A 12,847-nucleotide genomic window follows, 5' to 3' on the forward strand; every position below is an offset into this window, starting at 1 on the left:
AATAGAATGATTTGTTCTAATGGTGTTTGTAAATAGGATCACAAGTCCGCATCTTGTACAGCAATTAACCACTAAGAAGAATATAAACAGTGTATTATTTGTTGAAACTGTACTTCCAATTTGATTTGAAACTGTCTCATTGCTGTTTATCAATAAAACTTTGAAAAAAAAAAAAAAAGGATAAGTATCACTACAAAGCCAGGTTTAGGCCATGCCTTTGCAAAGTCTGTTCTTGAAAAGAAGATAACACGCATCCCAGAAGTCTACCTTCCATCTATTGCCTTGCGGGGCTAGCAATATAAAATTCTTATCCCAATTTATAAGCCAGGCATGGTGGCATAGCTTGTAGTCCCAAGCACCTGGTTTCCACAAGTTCAAAACTTTCCTTGTATCAAAATAAAAATTTTAAAAGGGCTGAGGATGTAGTTGGTTCAGTACAGAGATCCTGGGTTCAATCTACGGTACAAAAAAAAAAAAAAAAAAGAAATTGTGAATTTGAGAATAGCCCTTGCCCTGAACCTCCTATGTATGTCATACTGGCAACTGGGGTTCCCTCCAACAAGTCCCAGCAAAACTGAATTTCGGTATAAATACAGTACACTCCATTCCAGCACTCCACTTCGATTTTCATGTATTCAGTGTTCACGTTGTCCTCATTACATATTTTGAAAATACTGCAACCTATAGTAATAGTTACCAAATTGAAAGGGCTCATTAATGAATTTTAAAATCAACCTGATTGATATATCTAGATCGGAACTATACTAAAAATGAAAAAATAAAAATAGAACACAAGATACAAATATATAACCTCCTTTTCCCCCTGTCTTCTTCCTCCTGGGTCTTGCTGTGTACTCTGGTCTGGCCTCAAACTCTTCCAGGCCTCCTACCTCAGCCTCCTAAGTGCTGAGATCATAGGTGTGCACCACCGTGCGTTAACGTATCACAGATATTAAGAAATTTTTTTTTTAATATTCACTTAGTATGGGGCCTTGCTACACAGCTCAAACTCGTGGTGATCCTTCTCAGTCTCCTCAGGCATGCACCACCACACCTTGTTTTGGTGGCGAGCTCAGTACACCTGGGGTTCCAGGTCTGTCACTGCATTCTGTACCAGGGATTGAATGATTCTTGTGCTTGCCAGGCAGGGCTTAGACCACTGAGCTATCTCCCCAGCCCCGAGAATAACTTACTTTTAAAAAATAACTTACAAGTACCCCACGATCAAGTGTGATTTATCCCAGGTATGCAATGTTTGCTTAACAGCCAATAATATAATTAAAACAAGCTTTGTCTTAACTGACATGGTTGTATATGTAGGAAATCCTAAGAGTACAAAAAAAGTGTTAAATAAAATTTGTTATAAGTAATAAATTCAGCAGGTTTGCAGGATTCAAGATAAAAAGTCAAAAATAAAATGTATTTCTATGCACTAGCAATGAAGAATCCATCATTGAAACTAACAAGATAATCCTCCCAGTGACTTGGGCCTGTAGTCTCAGCTATCCAGGAGGAAGGCTGAGGTAAGAGGATCACTAGATCCCAGCAGTTTGATTGAGTCCCGCCCGGATAGCATCGTGAAACACTGGCCCAAGGAGAAGTAGGGAGAAATTACATTTACAGTAACATCAAGAAATTATGTGTGTGTGTGTGTTTTAGTTTCATCTGGTTGGCTGGTTTTGCAGTAATGAGGATTGAGCCCAAGGCAGTCACACTGAGCTGCATTTCCAGCCAGTTCTTGTTTTTTTGTTTTTAAGAGAAGGTCTCCTTAAGCTGTTCAGGCTGAGCTGGAACTTAAGGTCCTCCTTTCTTAGCCTGCCAGAATGGGCCCCCAGAGCTAGCTATTAAGAAAATAAAGTTTTTAAAGAACTAGAATAATAAAATATTTTAAAGGAAATTATGACAGATAAAAAGACAACCCGTATTTATAGATCAGAAGACTTAAATTTCCTTCAGTGCTGGGAAGCAGACCCAGGCCTTGCACCACACACAGGCAAGCGCTGCTGCTGAGCTCCGTTGCCAGCACAGAAGACTTAGTACCACAGCCAGGGCTCTGAACTGAATTAGACTTGGTGGGGTCCCACTGAGGTGCAGCTGGCATCCTTGCGGAAATGGACAAGTTGACCTCACTGTTTATATGGGATTGTGAAGAACCCAGAATGTATTTTTGTTAATTTTAGATTACAAAACTGAAAACTCATTTCCTAGTTTCAAAAGTTACAGTAAAGCAACAACAATCAAGACTCACTAGTTGCTATGGATTGTGTCTCCTTAAATTTCACATGACCTCCCAAAGTTAATATATTTGGAGATTGCACCTTCAGCAGATAATTAGGTTGAAAGTTGCTGAGGTTGAGGCCTTAATTTAATTGAGGTGCTTCTTTATAAGAAGAGAATTTGAGGGCTGGGGAGATAGTTCAGCAGCATAAATGCCTGCCTGGCAAGAGCAAGGTCCTGAGTTCGATTCCCGGTACCACCAAAAAAAAAACATTGAAGCTGAGGCACTTCTGAGACAGGAGGATCACAAATCTGAGGCCAGCCTAGTTAACAGAGTGAGACTTTGCCTCAAAATAATAAAGGGTGGGGATGTAGCTCAAGGGCAGAGCACTACCCCACAAAGCATTTGGCCCTGGGTTCGATCTCTAGTGTGACCCCCCCACAAGAAAGCTGTCATTTCTGTCTTCCACATATTATATGACCACTGAAATTTCTGCTTATGTTTTACCCCCTCTCCTTATCCCCCTCTTTATTTTTTAATCCTGGATTCTAGGGATCTCTTTTCTGCAAAACTTGCTAGTCAGCAAAAAAAAAAGTCATTCGAGATTTTATTCAAACACTGCTACTTAAGACTTTCATGCTATACTGATAGGTCAGTGTGGAAGCGTGAACTCCAAATTCTTGTTTTCACTGATTTTTACATCCTACCAGTATTCTTTGAGCCTTGTTTGTCCCGTTTCTGTGCTCAGACTCCGTTAGCCTGGAGTGTCTGGAAAATTAGGCTATTAGGTCTTTGATCACTTGGGATGTGTGGAGTTTATAAAGTCCTCCACCATTAGGTCATCTCTGTTTCTTAAGTCCCTGCCTCTGTTGTCAATCTTTTCTTGCCATTGAGAGCATTCTGAACTGATAATGCTCCTAATCAAGTGAACTGCCTCTGGCACTAGTACAAAGTTTGTTCGTTTTCATGCCCAACCTAGATGAACTTTGGTGCCGGCAAACTGGGCTAAGGAATGGACTCAGAGCCGGGTAAGAACAGCAAAGACAAAAAACAAAACAAAAAAAGCTGTTATCTGAAATTCAGTGGTTTCCTTGATTAAGTGTTTGTCAGTTTATGGGTTGCCTTTAATTTTATTTCTAGTGACAAGTGGTTTTTTTGACATTTTTTTCCCCAGCTGTATAGTTTCTTTTTGGAGATATGTGAGCCTCCTCAGTGTATCATGCTGAAATGAATTTCCACCTTTTATCTCCCGAGGCAAGAGCAAGGTCCTGAGTTCGATTCCCTGTACCACCAAAAAAAAAAAAAAAACTTCTCAGACCTCTGGAGTAGTATTGTAATTGCAGTAACTAGATTCTGCACTTAGGTGACCCAGGATTCCAAGAATACTGGTGGCTTTTTACACTTCCAGACAGTAAGTGACAGCTACATAGCAAAAAAGGTGCTTCCTTTTACCTTTTTTTTTTTTCAGTGCTAGAGATAAACTCAGGGCCTTGTGCTCAGTGGGCACCTCAGCAGCATCCTCACATATAAGCAAGATAACTTCCTAAGGCCTGGAGAAGTGGAATTGCTTACGGTCTGTGTTGTGGAGCTGTCTCAACTGACTTAACACAGTTTTTATTTTCATATTTCAGTTTGGTACTTATGTCTTCCCCCGAAATTGTTTCTCTCGCATGGGGGCAAATGAAAGTACAAGGTTCGACTGGAACCTATAAGGATTGCAAAGTGTGGCCAGGAGGGAGTCGGACTTGGGACTGGAGAGAAACCGGAACTGAGGTGAGGTGTTTGGTTTGGGTGACACTTCATGGGGCTGGCCAGGCACACTCGGCCTCCCTAGCTTCAGCAGACAAATGAAAAGCCTCTCAGCCCTTGCTCTCCCATCTGTGTGTTTGTGTGTCTCTGTCTGTCTATGTGCCTATCTGTCTGTCTGTCTCGCTTTCTCTCTCCCTCCCCCCGCTCTCTTTCTCCCCCTCTCTCCTTCTCTCCCTCTTCCCTCCCTCTCCTCCTTCTTTCCACCTGCCCTCCGTTCTTCCCAGATATAGTTCATTACCATTACATTCACCCTTTTAAAGTACGTCATTCAGTAAACTTTTTATATTCATGAGATTTGTATCAATAACAATTCCAAACTACATAAAATGTATGTATATGCCAAAATGAAACTCCCTATTCCTTAGCAAGCAGTGCCTATCCCTCCGCCCCTCCCCCCCAGCTCCTGACATTCTGTAGTAGATGTACCTCCTTTGGACATTTCATGTAAATGGAATAATTGGACCATTTTAGATGTATACCTTGGAGTGGAATTGCTCAGTCATTTGAGAACTGTTTAATCTTTTGAGGAACTGTCAAACTGCCTTCCAAAGTACCTGCATCATTTTACATTTCTACCAGCAACACATGAAGCTTGAGTGACTCCATATCCCTCTTTTTTTGGGATGGGGATATTTAGCACAGGGTCTACAGGGTCTTACTACACAGGTTGGACTCATAGTGATCTTCCTGTTTTCAGCCTCCCAAGTGCTGGGATTACAGACGTGCGCCACTACGCCCAGTCCATCTCAGTTGCTGTCTCAGCGTGACCTGGGGTGGAGCTGGTACTTCATGCTGCCACATCCCTCTTTACCAAAATTAATTTTTTCCCTGTTTTGGTTAGACATCACTTTGATTTTTATTTTTTTATTTTTATTTTTTTATTTTTATTTTTTGTTTTTTTTTCAGAACTGGGGATTGAACTCAGGCCCTTGCGCTTGCCAGGCAAGTGCTTATTCTACTGAGCCATCTCCCCAGCCCTAGGCATTTCATTGAGTGTGAAGTGTTATCACTTTGTGGTTTTGATTTGCACTTCCTCCAGTATTTTCACTTGCTATGTCTAAGGTAGAGCCTCCTTTCTCTGAGTAGAAGTAGAGTTTAAACAAAGGGAACCCCAAGGCCAGCAAGATAGCTCAGCAGACTAAGCACCTGCTTAGGCAAGTGCGGGGACTGAGGTTCGATCCCCAGCACCACATGCTGTGCCTGCCCAGCCCCCGGAGCTCGCTGAGCCAACTACCAAGTCCAGGCCACCAAGTCTGGGCATAGTGGTACATGCCAGTAATCCCATCACTGTGGAGACTGAAACAGGAGATCACTATGCGTCTGAGCTGTATAGTGAGACCCTGTACCAAATATATTAAAAATAGGCGGGGGAACCCCTACCCCTCCTCCTTGCTCTCAGAGATATGGCCCCAGCAGCAGAAAGCTTGTGGTTGAAAGAAAATCCCCAAAGCGCTGCCTTTCCTGGGAAGCAGACCTTCCAGTTAAAGCTGAAAGGGATCCCAAACTCCACACTCTTCACTGCAGCAGTCTGGAGTAGAACTCTGGGCCTCACAGAACTCAGGGACAAGGCAGATAGCAGTCCTGACTTGAATGCCACAGTCTCACTTTCTTCCAAGTGCTTCAGCCACTTCAGCTTATAATTTTTTAGGGACAGAGTCCATTCTCATTCCCTCCCCCTCCCCCCATCTCTCTTTCTCTCTCTTTGCTAGCTATGGCCTCCTGCTTCCAAGTAACTGATTATGGGGATGCACCATTGTGCCTGGCTTCAGATTGTCTCAAACAGATGTTTCTTCATTTGCTCTTTGCTCTTGGGTCATGTCCAAAGGCTTTGAATTCTTGAAGTTTGTTCTTGTTTTGTGGAGGATTTTGATTTTGAATTTTTTCTTTCTTTTTTTGTTGGCTTTAATAATTTTCAGTCTGAAATGGGTCAGTGGAACTCCCCCTCAGGCTGTAATGGTAGAAATAGATCCTTTATTTTCTGTCTCCATACCTACTGAATTGGTCTCTTGCTGTTGAAGCCTAAAAACTAATTTACTTTATAGGGTCACTTTGGTATTAAACCTTATCATCTTTGAAAACCAAGTGTATTGGCACTCAGCTATAATCCCAGCACTTAGGAGGCTGAGGCAGTAGGATTATTGCAAGCTCAAGGCCAGCATGGGCTACATAGTGAGACCCCCATCTCAAAAAAACTAAATAAATAAATGTAATCTTTGAAAAAGGTTCTACATAATGGCTGATACATGATACATAGTTGTTTTTTGTAATGTCTTCCTCAGACAGCTAGCACAAGGCCTAGCACTTAGTAGTGCTCAAGACTTAGTCGCTCTCTCCTTCCCCGCAAGGTTGGCTTATGATAAGAGATGCTAACTTACTTTTTTTTTTTTTTTTGCTGGAACCAGGGTTTTGAACTCAGTCCCTTGTGCTTGCCAGGCAAGCACCCATTCCACTGAGCCATCTCCTTGGCCCCTAACTTACATTTTTATAGTCTTATTCATTAAGTGCTTTCATGTATATGTCAAATGTTATGTCATAAGCAGTCTGTTAAGTGAGAGTGTCAAGGGAATACTTCTTCAGGCTAACAAATTTATTGATTGATTTATTGATTTATTTTTATTCTTTTTGAGACAGGGTCTCACTATGCAGTTGAGGCTTGCCTTGAACTCTGTAGTCCAGGCTGGTCTCAGACTCTCAGTGATCCTTTTGTTTCAGCCTCCCGATTGCTGGGATTTTAGGAGCGCGACTCCACACTGGCTCTACCAAATTTACTCTTATAACCAGCTGATGGAAGTACCATCTCAAGCTATTTTTATGCTCTAAATATCCAATAGTACCATTCACCAGGTTTCTTTAACAAAGTACTCCAAAACGTAATGAGGTACAATAATACCCACCTATTCTCATGCCGATGGCTCTGACTGGGCAACACCTATTCAAGCTGCAGTTGACACACTAACAACATGGACTCTGCTGTGTATGTCTTTTTTCCTCCAGCACTGGGGCCCCAACCCAGGACCCTGCACCCAGCCTTAGCTTTGTGGTTCTCTTCTCCCTGGGTTAGTGAGGTACTGTCGCCTGTTCTTACGTGATATCCACAGCTCAGGCACAAGCCCCTCTGAGCAAGTAACTTCCATGGTCACCTCAGGTTTGAGGCCAGCCTACCACAGATTCAGCAGCATCAGTATCCAACTGTCAACTGAACATACAAGTACATTCTGCCAATATTAGGAGAGCAAGAAAAGTAAGTATCGATAAAACAGTCATCCAGACTACCATGGTGGTTGTTAGGGTTTGTGTCTACATGCTCCCCCAAAGCCTCATGTAGTCACGGGGCAGGCTTCTAGGAATTGTGATTCGTAATCCAATGCTGTGAGTGCTACAGCTGGCCTGGCGCAGATAGCCAGAAGGCTCTGGAAGGAAGGGAGAGGGGTTTGTTCTCTGCTGGTGCCGCACTGCTCCTCCCTTTTTGCTCTTACTGCTTTTACTGTGTTCTGCCGCCATGACTCCTGCCTTCTGCCATGTGTCACTCTGCCTTGGAGCCAGCCCAGTGCAGACTAAAACCTCCACAGACTGAGCTAAGTGAACTTTTCCTTCCCTGATTTTGGGGTGTCAGGTATTTTGTCCCATCAGTAAGAGAAAAGTAACTGAGACAGGGGTTGGCTGCATGTTGGGCACCTGCATGTGAGATGTTCCTTGAGTAACTTAAGCTCTGTATATCCAGAGCTGCCTTTTTCCTTCCATCGACATCCAGCCCTCCAAGGAGGGATAGCCAGGTATTTTTCGTGTTCTCTATTTCTATAAGAGGCGTAGAGTCAGGTGTGGGGGCACACACCTGTCCTCCCAGCGCTCAGGAGCTTAAGGCAGGAGGATCACAAATACAAGGCCAGCCAGAACTACAAAGCAAGACCCTGCCTCAAAATGACAAAACATTGATTTTTTTTAAAAGAAGATATAATACAAGGATAAAATTAAAACCAATAAGCAGCCACCCAAAGAAACCTAAAGGAAATGTGGAAATTTTTATCTCAATTTTTTTTATTTTGGAAAATATCAAACCCACCAAGCCACTGTAGTATGAATAGTATAAATTTTTGCCCAGTCTCAATCGCTGTCTCAGAACACCTGACTCATCATCACATTCTTGACTCCCTGCAGTTATCTACTTTTATTGCTTCATATTTTATCAACTACTTTTTTTGGAAAAATGAACAAACATATGCATGCTTGTTTTTATTTCCCCCCTCACCATTTTTTCACTCACCACTGTACAGAGTAATCTGCTTTGTGAACATCACACTACTCAGTTTGTCTGCTTGCGTCAATGCCCATATTTTTCATAATGCTGTGTCAGGTGTGATTACACACCTACAATCCCAGCACTCTGCAGGCTGAAGCAAATCGCCCCAAGTTCAAGGCCAGCCTTGGCTCCATAATGAGTTCAAGGCCAGCTTGAATTATAGAAAACAAGACTGTCTCAAAATACCAAGAGAGTAAGTAAATCCACAGGGAATAATCCTGTTTTCTTAGTTGGAAGCATCTTGAAGGTAAACTCGTAGGACTGAGATTGAGTTCAAAGGTGGACTGATCAGATATTACACACAGTCAAGTAAAAGTTGAAAACCAGCTAGAAGGTGGAAACACCAAAGAATGAAAGGACAGGTTTGTAATCCCTTAGTCTTTGAGTCCTTTGTGATATCTCAAGCCTTCTAGCATTCAGAATGAACTTAGATGTATGCTGTCATTTACTCACTGTCAGTGAGCCGCATGTGCCAGCACAGCTCCACCTTCTACAGTGGGCTAGGGCTCTTCACTGGGAGCTGGGTTTTCTTTTGTTTCTTTTTGTTATGGATTCAGCCCACTTTACTTTACTTTACTCTACTCTTCTTTTCTTTTCTTTTCCTTTTTTTTGTTTTTCCTTTTTTTATTTGAAAGAGAATAAAAAATAATTTAAAACATTAGAAACTATAATTTTAAAGAACAAGAATTCAACAATGGTTATCTTCAAAGTAGCTGTTCAGATATAAACCTGTAAAATTGGTCAAAAAATTAAGCATTAACTGTTCCTTTCAATAAACCAATAGAAATTAGTCCCCCCCCTTCTTTTGGAGGCAGTCTGACTTTATGACAAAGCACCCATTTTTGCCTTCAGTCAGTGTTTTGGGGAATCACACAACAGCAGCAACAAAAAGCCACCTGTAATGCTTCAGTTTTTGAACCAAGAAGGTATAGTAGGAGTAGCCAAGAAGGGCCTCGAAGACTTTTGAGGCTGTCCTTGGGGAATCATCAGAAGGTACCATCTTTGGTCTCTGGTAAGCTGGGATAAGTAGTTTACTAGTAGGAAAAGCACATCATAGATGTAAAATTAATGGCACAGTGTTGGAGTAGAATGATGGAGAAATGTCTTCAGTTGATGGCCTATCTTGGGAAACACTGATTCATTCACTTATTTTATGGAAGTAGACTTAACAGGAGGCTGCAAACATGGGAGGCAGGGCTCAGCTATCCCTCCACCCTGCAGGCATTTGTTTTCACAGGAGACTTGAAAGTGTACCAGATTGACACTGACAGTTCCCCCATTCCATGGGTCCTATGACTCTTGATTGTTGAGGCTAATAGATCAGGCTTGACTCTGATTCAGGGATTAAACTTTGAAGTCAGCACTTAAAAATTTGCTTAGTCCTTTGAGGGTTGTTTTTTTCTTTTTTTTTTTTTAATCTACAATGTGGTTGGTTTGTTTGTTTGTTTGTTTGTTTATTTATTTATTTTGGCAGAACCAGGGATTGAACTCAGGCCCTTACGTTTGCCAGGGAAGCGCTTATTCTACTTAGCCATCTCCCTGGCCTCATTTGCTTAGTTCTTTAAGATCCCTTCTGATTTCTAAATAAAGTAAACACCCTCATTTAGGATCCACATCATATAAAAGCACGTATATTATAGTTTTAAACACTAGAAACTGTTAGTGGTTTACATTGGAAGCAGCTGCTATGAAATTACCATGTTAAAAAAAATGCTAGATCTATGCCAGGTATGGTGGCACACACTTGTAGTCCCAGTACTTGGGAGCCTAAAAAAAAAAAAAAAGGAATTCTTCCAGTACTTGGGAGCCTGAGTCAGGAGCATTGCTGTGAGTTCAAGGCCAGTATGGGCAACAGAGTGAGACATTGTCTCCAACAGCAACAACAATACTGGGGCTAGGGTGTAATTGAGCAGTATCTTCCTGAGTGAGTTCCTGGGTTCCAGTTCCATCCCCAGCACCAAAAAGAAAAAAAAAAAAAACCCTAGCATTCTGCCACTACAGGTTGAGAATCCCTTGTATAAAATGAGACCAGAAGTATTCCAAGTTTTAGCATTTTTTTGGATTTCAGAATATAGGAACATCTCGGTGTTAGGTAGAAACCCATGCAATCAACCAGACCAGGCATTCTGACACAAGTAGAAGATCTATTGGAGCATCAAGCAGGCTGGCTATCTAGCAGACCAAGACAGCAGTGAAGAAAGGAGGACAGGGGACTTTACAGGATCTTTTAGGGAGGGTGATCATGGGCTGGAATAGCTGAGGGAGAGCTAATCTTAGCCGACTACCTGGTCTGTGGGGGACCTTTAATGTTAACAAAGAGTTTCGCGATTGCTTGCCCAGGTCAAAGTCAGGTGGACCTGTTCTGTGGCTTTAGATTTAGCTCTGCATGGGATGAAGGGGGAGAGAGTTTGGGGCAAGGCGCCTGGGAGACTGAGTCTCACCTATCACTCAGTTCACGGGTGCTTCTGTTCACGGTTTGGCTCTCAAAGGCATTCAATAAATGTGTGCTTCCCTTCACAGACTTCACATCAGGTGGCAGCACAGCTATACCCATCTTCGCCACACAAATGTGGCCGTCTTCCCCAAAATTGTACAGTAGATTTAGTTTGAGATACCACTACATTCACATAGATACCAAAAAATATAAAATCTTTTTTTTTTTTTTCTTCTTCAGAACTGGGGGTTGAACTGGGGATTGAACTCAGGTCCTTGTGTTTGCCAGGCAAGCATTTATTCCACTGAGCCATCTCCCCAGCCCCAAAAATCTGAAATCTAAAATGTTCCATAATCCAAAACAATGTGGAGCACTTCCTTAGGTTTCAGAGCATTTGGGGTGGGGTGGGGGGAACCGGGGATTGAACTTGGGCCTTTGCACTTGCCAGGCAAGCAGTTTTTCTACTGAGCCATCTCCCCAGCCCCCTTTCTGAGCATTTCTCCTCCTCCTCCCCGTACCCCTCCCTTTCTCCTCCCTCTCCCCTTCCCTCTCCCCCTCAGCAAGATCTCATATACTTCAGGTTGGCCTTAAATTCACTATGTAGCCCAAGTTTTCCTGGGACGCCCTGTGATCTTCCTGCCTCAGCCTCCTGGAGTGCAGGGATTACAGGTGTGTGCCACCGCACTCAGCTTGTTTTATGCTTTTTTGTTGTTTTGTTTGGTTTCAAAGAAAAGAACAACCCGGCATGGTGGTGTGCCCCTGTAATCCCAGCACTCGGCAAGTTGAGCCAGGAGGATCTCTCGCAGTTAGTGACCAGCCTGGGGACTACAAAAAATGAGCACAAAGCCAACCCAAACTGCACAGTAAACTATCTCAAAAAAAAAAAAAAAATCCCAAACAATAGGATAGGAAGGTAACAATGATTAATACATTGTGTATTGTTATTTTTAAATTTATTACTCAAGAGTATAAGGTATCTGCATTTAGTTGTCCGAACAGTATTAGCACAAACCTTTTTAATGAACTAAGAGTAATTAGTTATCTGCCTATATTTCTTTTTTTTTGCTTTTTCCTTCCTTTTCTCCATCCCCCCAACTGTTTCACGCATTTTAAAACACTTCTGAGAAGGGCGCCCGAAGGCTGCCGCAAGCTCTGTGAACAAGCAGCCTTGGCTGGGGAGGAGCGGATCACGGCAGATGACTTGGGAGCCCTGAGTCAGCGGAAGGATAAGGAGGCCGCCAGGGCATGTAAGAAGTGGGAGCCTTCCCTTGCAGCAGATACACGATGCCACTGCCCATCCTCATTTCTGCTCCCTCAGTTTTGGTAAAAGAAATTCTTTAAAAGTGTAATTTTTAAATTCATCAAGATCTCTGAGCCATAAAAGATGCTATTCTCTCCTTTAGTGTTGTTTGATGGATGGTAGCTGGACATTTCCCCCAAATTAATAGCTTTCCTGTATGGAAAGAGAAAAGCTGCTACAAGCTCACGTTGCCTGATAGCCTCGGACAGGAACCATGTTGGACGTGCGGGGACCAGAGCAGCTTGACAGGCTCGGCAGGAGCGGCGGTGGCTGAAGCTCCCTGCACAGCAGGCTGGTGCTCACGCAGGCCTCGACCTGCAGCCCGCAGCCCTGGCATCCGCGCCCATGATTCAGGGACACCTCGGGGGTGCAGCGGAGCGGCTGCCAGAGACCTCACTAGTCCTAGTGGCCCAGGTGACCCAGCAGCCCAGCAGCTGTCCGCAGTCTCCAATCTCCAAGGTTAGGCTGTCCAGATAGCTCAGTGGATCAAAGCACCTTAGACAGACATGGGAACCAGGGTTCGATCCTCCATGTGCCATGCTGTCCCCGCCTCCGGGGCACGCTGAGGTGATTGAGATGGCTTGGTGGAGTGTGCCTGTAATCCCAGTGCCTAGTACGATGTGAACAGGAGACCCTGTAGACCCTGTACTATATACAAACAAACAAAAAAAAATGTTCATTGTGCCTTTTTGGGTCAGGGAAATAGCTCAGTAGAATTTAAGTACTTGCCTGGCAAGGGCAAGGTTCTGAGTTCAATCCCTGGTACTGCAAAAAAAAAAAAAAAAAAAA

The 12,847-nt window shown here is 43.1% G+C and overlaps 1 protein-coding gene across 2 annotated transcripts in view; it reads left to right on the forward strand.

Moving 5' to 3' along the window:
* The window catches only part of Aamdc (adipogenesis associated Mth938 domain containing), a 24,261-nt gene that overhangs the window by 2,586 nt on the left and 8,828 nt on the right, over positions 1–12,847 (forward strand). Inside the window, exons 2-3 of one of the 2 annotated variants that reach the window (XM_023716738.1) lie at positions 1,437–1,523; positions 3,850–3,991. In XM_023716738.1, the coding sequence (XP_023572506.1) occupies positions 3,860–3,991 (132 nt within the window). In that variant the 5' untranslated portion in view covers positions 1,437–1,523; positions 3,850–3,859. The remainder of the gene's footprint in view (positions 1–1,436; positions 1,524–3,849; positions 3,992–12,847) is intronic. The other variant, XM_004632531.2, reaches the window with a different exon arrangement.

The sequence above is a fragment of the Octodon degus genome, unplaced genomic scaffold (genome assembly GCF_000260255.1).
Source record: "Octodon degus isolate 3935 unplaced genomic scaffold, OctDeg1.0 scaffold00049, whole genome shotgun sequence".
NCBI classification, from domain to species: Eukaryota; Metazoa; Chordata; class Mammalia; order Rodentia; family Octodontidae; genus Octodon; species Octodon degus.